General features: G+C 44.1%; 1 protein-coding gene across 1 annotated transcript; it reads right to left on the bottom strand.

Annotated features, from left to right (window-relative positions):
- Positions 1–269: 269 nt before the first annotated feature.
- Positions 270–6,225, bottom strand: LOC113478043 (ankyrin repeat domain-containing protein 9-like). Its single transcript, XM_026844795.1, has 2 exons — positions 5,096–6,225; positions 270–850 (listed from the first exon to the last, which is right to left on the bottom strand). Exons 1-2 carry the CDS (start codon positions 5,966–5,968, stop codon positions 842–844), a joined length of 882 nt encoding a protein of 293 aa, XP_026700596.1. The 5' UTR covers positions 5,969–6,225; the 3' UTR covers positions 270–841.
- Between the last annotated feature and the right edge of the window lie 9,418 nt (positions 6,226–15,643).

Below are 15,643 nucleotides of genomic sequence, written 5' to 3'. Positions count from 1 at the left end.
ATCTGTGAAATGTGGGTTCACCTCATCACTTGGGGTCATCCTCTGACAACACAGCCAGCTACTGCAAGCCTGTGAAGGAAAATATTATCTTCTTCGGCTCACATTTTTGGAGGTAATGGCTCAGCAGTCAGAGTGAAATCATCAAACACCAGGATGAGCCAAAGCAAAAGCAATAGATACTGGTGGGTGTTTTTGACCAACTAGCTAATAAAAGACACATCAAGTTTATACTTCAAGTTTATTATAGCAATACAATCAGATTAAATTATTTTCACAGCTAATATACCTAATTATATCAGGGTATGTATATATATTTTATTCCCAGCATGTTACAATCTTTTTATCCTTAAACATGCAGTGAGTAATGTATGAACACAATTATATGGAAGATTTTTTTTTCCCTAAAAAAGAGAAACCAAAATTACAAAAGTATGGCTTCATAAGAAAGTCATATTATACAATCAACATTCATTTGTACTTGGGCATGGCAACATTCGGTCTTAATCAGTGAACAACAGCATCTGTCACTATCATGCTGATTCTAAAAAAGCCAAGGGAACTGGGAACAGGGAAATGCCCATCGGTGTTAGAGAGATGGAAAATAAATATCTATATACATTCACAGCACAAAAAAATGTAAAAAATGTTTTCAGGGATTAAGCGTCACATTTATTTATATGCCGAAGTCAAGAGTTATGGAGCTTTGAAGGATATAACTGCACAAACAGTTTCTGTTTTCCTTTAGACCAACAAACATCAGGAGTGATGCAATTGATTTAAAAAGCGTTACTTCAGGTGTAAAGAGGTGTAACTGAGGTCAGAATCTGTCCTGTCCTTCCTGCTAATGGTGCTGCAGAAATAGACAGAAGCATTGGGTTAGGAAGTCATAGGCAGCTGAATTTTGCTGGCAGCCCAGAGAAAAGAAAGACAAAGACATATCTTTAATAGATTTTATTAAAAAAGAAAAAATGGATTTGAGAAAAAAATGCGGCCACTATCACAAACCCATCTCTGGATGATTGTAGTTGTTGGTGAGCAGAAGCCCTTGTGCTTGGTGTTCAGCGGCCAAACACCCATTTCAAGGTCAAAGCTGCTGCCTCTTTACAAGAGAAGAAGAAATGTCCTTACCTGTTAGCAGCACAGAGCTTGGGACACACACTTATCTGGTGAAAAGGCTGCTTTCTCAAGGCAGTGATCACTGATGTGTGAAAGTACTGGAGCCGGTAAGTATTGTAAATCAGTTACGAATTTTACCAGGAGAGGGCAGAGAGAGACACAAATGTACATATGCCCCCCACACGCACCCACACGTTTACACACACAAACAAGTGCGCGCGCGCACACACACACACACACACACACAGGTACACTCGCACACCAAGTCGCTCACCGTGCACACTGAAGTGATACTCATTGAGACTTAAGTCACACACATAAACACACAACTCTGATCCTTACAATGCTACTCCTCAAAACTGAAATTAAAAAGATGTAACCTGCAGAGCCCAAAAAATTAGCAAATACTTTACCCCCTACTTTTCCTCTCTTGCTTTTATTCTTTTTCCCAAGTTCAGAAATACAGATCTTAGCTACACTTACTAAGTATCTATAGATGCAAAATGTAAACATCACTACACAGCACCTAGCACTTCTTTGATGAACAAAGTCAATAGCATATTTGTCACGCAAGCACAGGGATTTTTCAAGACTACGGACTGTCAGGTTGCAGGCAGTGTGGAAAATATTTTGAGTTCTCTTCTGCTAATGACCTGGCATGGAAAGAATGGAGAAAAAAATTCAACACAGATGGGGTTGAGGTAGATTTGGCCATATCTGATGTAATGTCACTGTACTGATCAGGAAGACAAATGGAATCTCAAGCAGGCAGGTAACCGCAAGATAAGCAAACCAGGTTTAGGGAGAAGATTCCTCCATTCCGTCAGAAAGACACGCCACCCTGCACTTGTATTACTATAGGTGTTGAAAAGAGTTCTCACCACAATGCTAATGGCCCTATGCTGTGGCCCAGTGGGACCGCTCATGGAGGTCCGATGGGGGCTCAGCACCTGAGGGCCAGCTGGTGCTTGATCTCTTGTTAAAATGATCAGGAAAAGGAGGAATGAGAAGGCTATGTAGTGATCATTCCAGTGTGGGTAGCTGCCTGTTGCCTACTGGGCTGAGCACACCAGTGTTTGCATGTTGGTCAACAGTGGGACAGCAGCTTTTTTTCATGATGTGGTACCAGACATGGATATACCTCGGAATTTGAGTTTCTTGAGCAGTTGCTGAGAATCTACCTCTTACGCTCTGTCTAGGCCAGTGGATAGAGGGTAGCCTCCCACATGGACAAAAGCATGCACACAAGCATCCTGGTGCCTGCTACAAATCCACCCAGAAAGCCTGAAGTGCCTGAACCCTGGCCTTTGCAATGATCCACAACTATTACAGTCGAAAAGAGATGCCTGCACCATTTTAGATCAACTTGCTCCCAGTGGGTTGCTTTGGCTCTCTGGGTACAGCCCCCTGACTTATTAGAAAGTCCTGTCTCATTAATGTCATGAATATTTACCTGCCTCCTTTGAGTTGTACGTCAAACAGCCTTCCCCTCCCTCCTGTCTTTTCTGAAACTCTTTATAGCACCAAAACTCTCATGGTTTCAAGGCAGTGCAGTAACTGTTGATTTCCTTTCCCTCCTTCCCCGGGATATCTGCTCCCGGGGCCTAATTATTATTCTAATAATATCCATCATCAGCCTCCTCCGCCTCTCGCCCACCAACATCCGGATGAGATACCGCATTGCTGCTGGGGCAAACCCGCTCCTGCTCCTCTGGACTCCAGGGGTGCCACAGGGGCCGTGCTCTGCACAGCTGCTCTCGTCCGCCTTGGGCAGCGAGCGCCTGCTTTGTCCTCCGTCTCCAATGCCGGGTTTCTGGGGGCTGCCAGGGCTGGGGAGCCTGCAGGGCTTCGCAGAAGCAGCTCAGCCAGGGTTTATAATGCAAATCTGCCTTGGGCTCTGCTTTGCTTCCCAAGCTGTGACAGCCTCCGCCTGCGGCAGAGGCTGCCGAGCAAGCAGCCTCTCCGCAAAACCCTCACCTAAGGTCGGCCCTGTGTTTCTCCCCCCCCACCCCGTTCACACCCTCCCCCATCGCACAAGGAGGAATAGAGGACACAGATGGGGAAAGACATCCAAGTCCCCAGGGGCAGGGGTGGAAGGACACTGCAGCACCAGGCATGTGGAATTTCAGGAGAAGGGTTAACCCCTTCGTGGCCTGCTTGCCACTTTTAGGGCTGGGCTGACATTTTCTCTATCCTGCAAGCAAGCCTGCATCTTCACCTAGTGCAGCGTGGGCAGCACTGGCACCGAGGTGCTTCCACGGCACGTGGAAAGGGATGTCCGGGAGGAGCATCCCGGTGTCTCCAAAAGGATGTTCCCGTTGGCTGCGCCCCGCACATAGCACAGCCTTGCAGGAAATCTCCACCTGGCTGTGGCTGCCATCGCCAGCGTCCTGGCACAGGGAAGGTACCCGCGCACAGGGAAACCGAGCGGAAGCGCTCCCTGTGCTGATGGAAACAAGGAAAAGGGTGCAGCTCCAGCACAGCCGCCTTGGCACGGGCACGGAATTAGCCAGATGGTTTTGCACGGAGCAATTGAGATGTGAATGCACATCCTTTCTTAGCCAGAGCCTTGCTAAAAGGGGGTTTGTGCCCCACAGCCTTTGGCTCCAAATTTATTTAAAGAGATGAGTGATTTCATCACTGCTGTTCAGTACGGATCTGGGGAAATGGGTTACGCTACTTCCGCAGAGCAGAGGATTGTGCTGACAAAGAGAGAACATTGGGGTCCAAAATAAGGGATGTCCCTCAGAGGGAGTTGGAATCCTGCCACTGCTCCATTGGTGCTGAACAGGACCAGGAGAGCAGGACCAGTGCCTTGAACAGACAGGGCTCTGCCTGGGCAGCAAGACACTGAGGCCCCCAGAAAGCAGGGCAGCCTCATCTCCGCCTTCTGCAAACACACCCTGCCTGCAGTGCTCAGGGGAATCAATGGGAACTTTTTGTGTTTTCCAGGATCAGGCCCTCTGTCTGGACCCAGGTGGCAAAAATACTCTAACTGACAACGAGTGACAACTTCTAACAGCAGAACATCATACCCCAGCTTAGGATAACTAGCAAATGCTGGTGGCTCTGAGACCCCCTGGGAAATCAAATTAGTGAGCTACGTCTCTTGTGGAGGTACGTACAGCCCTAAAACACAGGTCAAGGAGAAATAAAGTCACTTATGAAGGACAGGGCTTCCACTGGCCCTGCTCTGATTTCCATTTGTTTACTGAACAGCAGGGAAAATGGTTCCTTCCCCATTGCACAAGTCTGTAGAGGCATCAGGACCGGGATTGCCTTTAACTCACTCACTCCCAGGTAAGAGAGGATGCTTTCTGTTAGCTATGCTGCCGGTCTCTATCCGCCCCCCGGAATATACACTCACTGCCCCTCTCTGAACTCACGCCCTCCAGCTATGACCTGTTGTAAAGCAACTCAGAAAAATCAGGTACCCTGCAGAACTACCTCTACGTCCCTGCAGCATCAGCCATGGAATATTTGGTAATTACTAGATGATGCTAGATCATTGTTAGAAAGGAAACCTGATGTTTGAACCCTGTTGGTACGGGATGGTATTTCTCTCAGCTCTAGCAGAACACAGTCCCATAGTTACACCATTTGAAAATCCCACTGAGCACGTAGTTCCTTTTTACCCAGGTAAGTTACACAGGAGACAGTTATCATATTGGGAATTCAGATACACTGATACCAGCTGACGGCTAAGAAACCAAACATAACACAGTCTCAACTACACTTAACCCTTCACATGCACAACAAAACAGAAAACAAGGAAGGCTTTTGCTTTTAAAAGTGCCGTGTCTGCAATCAGTTAGAAAAGACATTTAAAATCTTGTCACAAAATATTGGATTTTCCAGCATAGCCTAATAGGTTAAGTACTAAAATCACACTAAAATGCAGAGGGTGGTGGATGACCAGCTCCCCTAAGTTGCCTTTGAAAATCCAAGACCCAGCGAATAGTCAAGGAAAAACATTTACCACATTTTTTGTCGGTAGCTTTTTGCCATAGGATGGTAAGGGCTTTAGTGCCTGAGGTATGGGTAGTTCCTGGATGCTTTTAGGGAAGTGGGAGGGGGGAAGAGTCTGGAGAATAGTTTGCATAGCTTGCAGATATAAAGAAGCAGGTGTGTTCCCCACCAGGCTGTTGAATTTGTCTTCCCCCAGCAAAGCTGTCCAGTGGTCCGGATGCTCCTGCAGAACTTTCCGCATCTTAAACTGTGGGTTAGGCATGAAGAGCAAGAGGTAGTCGAGGCAGAGCTTCTTTGATGCCACATTGACTTTGGAGTCCCACATCTGCTCCAGGATGACATCCAGTGGGGTAAGCCCTTTACTGTCCTCTATCCTGGGAGAAGCTCCATTCCCGAGGAGGATGAGGACCGTCTCTGACCTCAGCAGTTCGCAGGCAAGATGCAGGGGGGTTTTCCCATCTTCCAGATGAAAGCAGCCAGTCCTATTGATGTAGGAGTTCAAGCTGGGGAGCTTGTGTGCAATTTTGATGATCAGCCCCAGGATATCTCTCCTGTCATATGTGACCGCCATGGCCAAGTGAGGAGCAGATGATGGGCAATAGCAGAAGTGTTCCCCAGGCACCTTGAGAGCCTCCTCTGGGAAATGAGACAGCAGATACTGAGCATAAGGCAGGTGGTTATGCACCACTGCATAGAGAAGGGCTTCTGAAGGTGAGTAGGTTCTTAGGCTGGCATTTTCCTCCCAGTAAAAATACTCCATAGTTCTCATGTCTTCCAGCATCCACACAGGCTTGTGATCTCTTACAGCCTGGTAGAACATATAGGATAAGAACTTGCAGTGCCTGCTCTGATCATCCTGCAGGCTGGCCTGGTTACTGGCCATGGCTCAGCAAATAAAGAGCAGCTCCACGTAAAATCACTCCAGACTGTAAGATGTGTGCACTTGGAATGCAGATCCCGATGCTGCTGCAACCTTCAGGCTGTCATTGCTGCCCGGACTGCACTAGCTGGAATGCATGGGCTGATCATCTCCACCCATTCATTGTTTTTCCCCTCACTGCAGTGGTTTTGTTTAGGTAAGCACAATCCCACAGGCTCGGTTAACCCATGCCATGCAAGCAGATGGTTAGTAAGTACATCCCGCTCTGCGCGTGGCACAGGTTACTGGAACGCTGTCAGACTGTGAGTGATTTTATACACACAGCTAGAGAGAAGAGAGGGAGAGACTAAAATTAGCTTGAGAGGTGAGGCGGATTTCTGTCTGCATTTCATGTCTAACCAGATCAGCTCATACATTGCAGTAAGTGCAATAGCAGTATTCATCTATTTTTTGTATGTCACTCACACACAGCTCATTATACAGTAAAAAATATGTAGCAGTGTAAAATGCTCCACAGCTGATAACACACACGATTATATGCTCAGGAAATCAAGGGATTGGGAATGTAGCATTAGGAAGGGATCCCTATTTTATAAATAATGGTATGGCTAGCCACTTAGGAGACACTGATGTTAATGGATTGTCTATAAGGCATTAGTGATGTTTAAGATCCCAGCATTAATCTCTGCAGAGAAAAGAGTAGAACAGTATGTAGATTAACTATGCCCAGAGTCATAAAGCATATTGCTCGGTTTAAACGCCTGCCTTTGTTTAGCAAGGAAATATCTGAAGTGCCTCTCAATTGGCAAGTACATAAACAAAAGGTTAATGGCCAAACCCCACTGGCAGATGGAGATCTTTGATCTAAACATTTCTCAGATGTCACCTTCCAGGACTGGGGTCAGAGCCAGTGGAAATGGGGAGAAGTGGGATTAAGCAATCAGACTGGTGCAATGCCCTGGTAAAACACAGGGGACCCAGACCTACAGGCTTGAGGGGATAGTGCCTGTTGAATGAGGCAGAAGGACCTGACCAAAATTAAATTCACAGAAAAGAAACGAACTGAGCACACGTTACAGCAACTTGAGTTTACAGAAGGAGGGCTTCCATGCATTTTATAAAGCAACAGATTGCAGTAAGGTGGTATCTCACCATCTTGATAAGAAACCAGGGAAAATACAGCAAATACAATTCTTTTTTCATTTAACAAAGAAACAAACATATATTCAGTATATTCAAACTAGAGAGTATTCAAGTATTAAATCTGAACATCTCCAAATGATGTCTGGGGTCATCCAACTAGACAACCAAAGCCAGTCACAAAACTGGGCCTAGATCTAGCACATCTTCCAAAGTTCTGGATGTTCCAGTCATTTCATTTTAGGGCCAGTTTTCATATGGTTGGAATAAACAAGTGTATGTCCAGGTTTTGCCCGCTGTTACTGTGGTTATGCATGGAAATGCTGCTACATAGGTCTTATACCCGTGGTCATAATAAACTATGTGTATGCTCAGGGCCAGATCCAAAGCCTGCTGAAGTGCACAGCAAGGCTCCTGCTGACTCCAGCACGCTCTGGGTCAGGCATTAAAATAGCACTTGGAGACACACATTTTGTTTCTCCAGTTGCTAACCCAAAGCATTTGAAACTTGGACTTATGTACTCAGAGGAGAGGTGAATTAGTATTTAAGTGGGTAGGCTCTTTTGCTTAAAGCTTTCACATGGCTTTTCCTACTAGTAAATCATGACTATACCGTTGGAATTACATGGATTTCATTATTTCCTTGTTGCAGGTACAGGAAGACACACAGACTTTACATAACTCAGTTTTACAGAGCGGCTCTCCGATGGGGCTGGGCACTGAACTGGGAATTGCTGTGTCTTTGCCCAAGGGTTTTAGCCATTAAGCAACCCTCACCTGCTACAGATGTTAAGATAAGGCTCCCCAGGGAGGTGGTCACAGCACCAAGCCTATCAGAGTTTAAGGAGTATCTGGACAATGCTCTTAGTCATATGGTTTAATTTTAGGTAGTCCTATGAGGAGCAGGGAGTTGAGCTTGGTGCAGAGACACACAAAAGTCAAGAGAAGAATCCTCAACAAGTATTTCCAAGGAATGGGGAAGCTAAAGTCCCAGAATCAGGAATGGCCACCAGGCTTATAGCAATCGCATCTACAGGATGGGTCCAGGATGTCCAGGATGTGAAAACATCTGTAATTACAGTTTAACTTGTAATTACAGGTTACAGTGCAATTCTGCCCAGGAAGCCCAGCACAAAACTAGGGGAGCCCTTTGCATGGTTTACTCACCTCTGTGTGGTGTTAAATGGCACAGGTCTGCCTGCCATGGTGACTCCTGCCCTTGTCCTGTTTTGGTTTTTTTCCAGGAGTTTAGAAAAGCTGGAGCTGAGGGCACATGTTTAATGGCAATGCATCTCTTCTGCATTTTATTACAAGCATAATGCACCTGTAAAACATTATAGATCCATTAGAAATGGAAGACATTAATGTGGAAAGCTTTACTGAGGAACTGGAAGATTAGGAGTTTGGAAGTTTCTGTTTATTTCTTTGAATTTTGATCTATGGCTAAATATAATGTGTCCTAACTCATAAGGTATTTGTTGTGGCTTCCCTTTTGGCCAAAGTGCAGTCTAGAAGGTGAGCAGAATCAGTTTTGATGGACTGAGAGAGATCCAAGGGAGCAGGAGCAGTTTTGAAAGGTGAAACTGACAAAAAGAAAGTTGATTTTACCCAAAACACCATTTACCATTTCAGCTGAGACTAAGACTCTTTAGACCTCTCCTGGGTAGAAGCATTTATCATATTTTGATGGTGATTTCAGCTCATAAAGAGATTTGATTATTGTGAGCCTGTGAGAAATGTAAGCATGTTTCTGAGTTATTCAGGAATCTTCTTACAGTGTTATGCTCAAAATATTGTTTCTGGGCAAAAGGGAAACGTACCTTATGTATAAGACAAGAATTTATTGTTAGTATAACTGAAATCTTAGCACTCTTAAAATATCATTATTAGTCCAGGTCTAACTATTACAGAAAAATAAATAATACTCCTATGCAGAAAAAGCTTCAATAGTAGTAGTAGTAGTAGTAGTAGTAGTAGTAGTAGTAGTAGTAGTAATTTAAAACTGTTATATGCACACTTCTTAGCTTCTACCCCTATTCCTGGTGTTATGCTCCCCCTGCCCTTGCTCATCTGGGTCCAAAGGTTGGTGATTTCATTCTGGTGGTGGTGTTACAGGGAATCATCAGCATACGGAGACCTTAAGTGGGAGGAATGTGAGGTTGATGGTACTGGTTTCTTCTTCCACACTCTAGAATCTTCTAGGGGTCAGTTTTATGATTGTTAACATGCTTTTATACCTTGTTTTTTATTCATTGGACTAAAACTTAATTATACATCCATTTACTATATATGTTAATTATATATATGTAAGATACTATTTCTTTATCCTCTTTGCTACCCCCTAAAACCATTTTTGTCCATCTCTGTATCTGCATTTCTTTAACTGATCATAGGTGAGTTGTTTGTATCAATGAGGTCTCCAGAGTCCAGCCTGTGCCCTGTCTCATACCATTCCATGCCTGTACTCCTCTGCACCGTATCCTGTACCTCCACTTCTCAAGACCTCTGCTGTCATACCAGGCCTATGATTAACTCTATTAACTCTAGCATATTAAGTTGGAGTCACAAACACCTCATGGTGCACAGAAGAGCTACTTGTTACCTCTATCTGTATAAAACTATAGTTGTTCCATACAGTAGTAATCTAAGCAAAACAAATCAGCCATAGCAACCTGGTCAGAATGAAAAAGTGTTCCTACAGCTAAACCAAATTTAAACTAAGCATCAGGCAGGTCAATAAAAGTCCAGGCAAAGCAAGCCTGACACGCCTCAGTCCTGTGTCTGTGCAAACTCAGTACAAAATCTGTGGCCTGTTACTAGCAATGGCCATACTGTACTGCAGGGATAGAGCATTTCAATAGATCCTGTTTCTGGAATAAACTGAAGCAGAAAGGCTTTGCGTACTGCATACTACTGAGAATACGGCTTAGGTTTATCATCCTTTCTCTGTCGTTTCTTCCTCCTGCCTCTCCATATAAAGACACAGGGAGCAATAAGGAACACCATGGGATCAAGAGCGGATGAAGAAACCTTCTGGAAACAGACAAAAACAACAGCAGATTTTGCTCACTGGGACTGAGGATAAATCACTTGTTTGGCTGGGAGTGGGGCTTTCACATTTGTCATTTCACTGGCTGATGGGAACAATGTATTTCCTTACTTTAAGAGAAGGGCAGGCATGCCACAGGCCTCAGCAATCTAGGGGCTAATTTGAGCCGAGCAAAACTCCTTCCTGACACATTTTTGCCTGGGCACACACGTGAAAAACTCTAAGGAAGAAGCTGCTTGGGAAACAGAACAAAAGGCTTTGGCAAAGATTGGGACCATCTCCAGCATCCTACATCTTTCAAAAACTCCAGTGAGATGTTTCTTGCTCCCTTTCTGCCTTTCTTCAGTAATCTTTATTGGCATCTGTTGTGGTTTAAAAAAATTAACTCTATCCCAGCTGAAACCAGGACAGCATCTATTTCCAGACACAAATGATGTCAATTCCTGTATACCCTTTGCACAGGAAGGGCACAGGGTGATCTAGCCAGGACATAGAAAGAAGCAAAGCAATTGCCAGATATCAGGTACTCAAGCACAAAGCAAGAGTGTTACTGAAACCTGATCTCTTGATTCAGAGGCATGCTGGTTTTTATTATACTGTCTGCCCTGCCAGTCTTCTTCCCTTCCTCAGGAAAGAAAAACTGTTCTGTAGGTGATGGATGACAACCCTTCAGCCATGGTGAGCCTCTACCAATGCTCACTGTTGTCCTGCTTTCCATGTCCAGCCCAGACTGCACAGTGCAGCTTGTGGGCATGCTGTGTGATGAGTTTAGCACCCTTGTGCAGAGCCCTACTGCACAACAAGGCTGGTTTTACAGAGCGTGAAGGGTTTTTTTTATACCCTGCTACACACGTACCAGCCCTAATTCATCAAGCTGACTACACATGGCTTTGAGATGATGGAAAAATCTACAGTCTGACCTGTCCTGAATTGCACAATATCTCACTTCTGCTTGCAGGATTCAAACAGCAAATGAAACGATCTCTGAGTATATGGCTAGAGGATGGAAATGAAAATAAGCAGAGATTTACCAGTTTGGGAAGCATTTGAATTGCATGTAATGGGACCAGCTGATGTGCTGTATGCAGAACAAATCAATCCCCAGATGGTTATTTACCGGCAGAAGTTTGAAAGTGAAAGATAACTACCTAAAATGCAACAATCATATGCAATATATGTAAGAGGGAGTCATCTAGAGACAAATGGAGGATATTCAGATTATGTCCATGCTGCTGGTTGAGCACTGCTGTATTCCAGACATATGTCCTGTTAATACTGCTACATTCAAATGCTTGTACAAGACCTGGATCACTCACAAGAGACAGGGGAGCCTGGGCAACACAGTGTTTTCCTGCAGGTTCTTGTTTATCTGGCCTGTGAAGGGCTGAGCATATTGTGTCCGAGTTTCACCTAGTGCTTCACTTCCCAAGTGCAATAAGTCTGAGCTCTACTGCAGTAAGCCACAAACAGCATGCACAGAAAATGCGTGTATCAAGGGGGCTGAGTGTGCCTCCACTGTTCCTTTGTCAGTTTTAAGCTCAGGGTGTAGACAGAGTCCTTGGTGTCAGAAACGCTTCCAGCATATATGGATGTTGATAAGGGGCAAGCCTTCTAGAAATGCTACCACAGTGTGGTGGCCCCTGAGAGCATAATGGATCAGTGCAACATGAGCATCGTGAGAGCAATGCCAGATAATGAGCTTCCTTGTAATGCACTTACAGCAAAGTGGAGCCTGCTGCAAATGTGATAGAATCCCCGCAACTCTGAAAGAAGGAAGACTGAAGAGTCTTCTGTGTCTCTTGTTTCACAGGATAATATATAGAGACTACTTAGGTAAATCTGCAAAGTTTTCTTCAGTTTCCTACAGGATACTTAAGCAAAATTGCTGGCATTGTAATGTTGTGGTCACCTCATGCTAACATTTTGTGTTACATCCTCCATGTCTGGGAAGGAGTAGCTGAGAGAGATGCAGATAGCAAAGCATGAAGTGTCATGGAGTTAGAGAAGTTCTGGTACCTCACAGCAATTTTCATAAATTTTTAACAGTATTTCTTGAGTAATTATGAATTTTTGTTCCTTTAATCCATTGTCTTGCTTTAAGGAACAGAAGTTATAAAATACGTGGCAGGTCTCTACCCCAGGTGAAAGCTGAATCGTTTTTTTCGGAGCCACTCTCATCTCTTCTGGCACACATAACTTCAGTGTGCAAAACTGCATGGCACTGGCCAACTGCAAAGTCATGCTGAAGACTGTCTGGTTGACACTATGTGACCTGAGTGGCAGAGACCTATGGCATAATACCAACTGTGGCCCCCGACTCTGAGGTACGACTTCCCTTACTTTCAGATGAGGGATGTGGGAATATTGAGTCTTTCCCTAAGTCTCAGCAGGAGGAATGATGCAAGAAGCAGGCACTAGGGTCTGAACAAGCCTAAGCAAGAGGGATGGGTGCTGAGGTCTCAAGTTGGACTGGGCTTAGGACAAAGAGTGAGCTGGGCCAGGAGATGTGTCAGAAGCTGCACTCAAGTGAGGCGGCAGAATTAAAGAGTGAACTTTCTCAGGGTGCTGGAGAAGACACGGAGCAACAAGGGTCAACTAGTACCCTTCTTCTGCCTGTGTTCTGAATGGGGCTTTCATACACATGGGATCCAGGGCCCAAATAAACTATTTGGCTTATTGAACTCTATGTTTCCAGGGAAACTGCTTGTGAGCAGCTGGTGGGATTGCCAGAGCTTGGGGACTGTCGGGTGCTGAAGGTTGGTCAGGGCAAAACCCCTACCATCATCAATCAAATGCTTTTCCTCTGTTAGTTGCTGGGGAGGGACTGCTCCTTTCTAAAGGCAGGCACATGGTAAACACTGGAATAACTCCAAAGGAAGGGTAAAGATGTTTTTAACTCTCACTGAATGTCATACATGTCTTCAAATATAGGTTAGATCAAGTGTCTGGAGGATGAGATGTCAGCTCAGTTTAATCAGCTATGAAAACAACAAGGCTCATTTTATTCCGTTTTTTTGAAAGTGCTTTTGAGACCTGATTCCACGGAGCCTGCATGCCAAAAATCCTGGTGTCTCCCATTTCTGTGAGCCCATTTGTTTCAGTTCCCAACTCCTGTCCTAATTTGAGACTACATCTCTCAAAGGCGGTACATAAATAGACAGATTACCATGCCTCTTCCAGAAAGTAACCTGTCAGCTGAGCTCTGTTTAAAGAACAAAAAGCCCTTGCAGACAGTCTGTGCCTACAGATACACTGAACTAGATGCTGTTTTTCCAGTGAATGGCTGAGACTGTGAGACAGTCTTACATTGTTTGATGTTTTCCTTCCTCGTGATGATTACGGGTATCAGTGCCCTGTTTTACCATACCTCTATGTAAATGTCAAGGCTGACAACTACTGAGAAAGCATCCAGGAAGGCATGAATACATTTAGTTTCCAAAACTGATGAAAAGCAATGCTTTTTTACACAACCCATAATTAACCTGGGGAATTCAGTGCTAAACGCTTTACAGTCTCCAAAGTAAGATTTTCTTTTTTCTGTAAATATTAAGGTTTTATATATATATAAGGTATTTTATGTGTGTGTGTATATATATATATATATATATGCGTACACAGCAGCGGACACCCCACCAAAACTGAGATTCTGAGGTCCTACCACCATGTAGATGGACAAATAAAAAACTACAGCTATGCCATTCCTAACACAATAATGACAAATTTATCTGAACCTTCTAGTAGTTCTAGGGCTGCATTGGTATTGTGAACAAGAGCTTGTCAGAAAGTTAACATCTGTGTATTTTTGTTGGGGAAATGCCAGTGCTATGACCAGTTTTGCAGAATGTATCTGTTTAATTGCACATTTTGACAAAACTCTTGGTCCAGAAAGGAATGAACGTATTTTAAAAGTTATTTTCATTGAATCCATTATGAAAGAAGAATCCAGGTTGTGAGCAGCTGTTAAACCCCACAGTTTCCAAGTTTTAATCCCAAAATTAACTACTAAAAACAATCTTCATCCTTAGTATCATTACAAAATTATTAGTAACATTACAAAATTATTTATTAGGAAAGTCTTTGCAGTGTCTTCTGAGGCCTCAGAGACTGAGAAAGACTTCAAAGTTAATTCAGTCATCAAGAGTTCCAGTTCCTAGGCCCTGCATTTCATTGTCTCATTAAATATACTTCATCCAGAGCCAAAGATAACCACTTACCACTGTGTTCTCCACAGTTTCCAGTGGGTTCTTCTGCAATGGGATTTCAATCTGGGGTAAATCTGATCAGCAATAAGAACTTCAGAAATACGTGAAAATGTTATTTGTCCAAGTAAGATTCTTCTGGACTTTATTCTCTCTAATGCTTTGTTCAAAGAATTATATTGGAATAGTGAATTCCCTGAACACAGCACTTATGATGACTCAGCCAGTGATAAATTGCTTCTACTACTGTGTATAATGAGATCAGAGTCCGCTAACCTAAAACTGGTCATCTGTTTCCTTCTTCTTTATGGTTTAATGTATATGTGAAGTTGGCCAGTGAGAATTCGCTCAATAGTGGATGGATTACCAGCAAAATGAAAGCAGGGAGTTCCATAAGGCTGCTTAAAGGAGAACCATTTTGATGCTTCAGAAATATTTTGGGCACAGTGGTTTCCCACTAAATCCATTGAGGTATGATGTTTGCTTCGACCATGAACTTTCTGTGGGAGGGCTTCTTCATGCTTAGTCACCAGCACCCGGGAAAATATCATCCTGGACACCTCTGAGCTGTCTGACAATACAAGTACTACAAATATCACAAACCTCGAAACAGCTGTTAGTGCATAACAGCCTTTAGTGAGATCCCAGCTAACAGCTGTTGAACTGAACACTAAAGGAGAATTTAGAGATCTTTACAGTCAAAGCCACTGACTGAAGCCTCTGGCTCATACATCTAGTTGATTCAGGGCAGAAAAACAAATTCTATTTGTGCCTTATTAAACATCCTGAAATATTCATCAATAATGCCCCAAAGGATGTGGAATTGCTTCAGCATACAGCAGGATTTAAGTTAATCACTCCTATATTCCATTTACATAGAATCACAGAATCATCTAGGTTGGAAAGGACCCTGGAGATCATCTAGTCCAACCGTTTGCCTAGCACAGTTCCCACCTACAGCATATCCTTAAGCTCTAAATCAACCCAACACTTGAACACCTCCAGGGATGGGGACTCCACCACCTCCCTGGGCAGCCCATTCCAACACCTAACAACCCCTTCTGGAAAGAAATCCTTCCTAATATTCAGTCTAAACCTTCCCTGGGGCAACCTGAGGCCACTCCCTCTTGTCCTATCCCTTGTTACTTGGTTAAAGAGACTCATCCCCAGCTCTCTGCAACCTCCTTTCAGGGAGCTGTAGAGGGCGATGAGGTCTCCCCTCAGCCTCCTCTTCTCCAGACTAAACACCCCCAGTTCCCTCAGCCGCTCCTCATAGGACATGTGTTCCAG

The sequence above is a fragment of the Athene cunicularia genome, assembly GCF_003259725.1.
Source record: "Athene cunicularia isolate RWA chromosome 3 unlocalized genomic scaffold, athCun1 chr3_part1, whole genome shotgun sequence".
NCBI lineage: Eukaryota > Metazoa > Chordata > Aves > Strigiformes > Strigidae > Athene > Athene cunicularia.
Note: the sequence above shows the minus strand (reverse complement) of the source record. Positions and strands in the feature narration are given on the sequence as shown.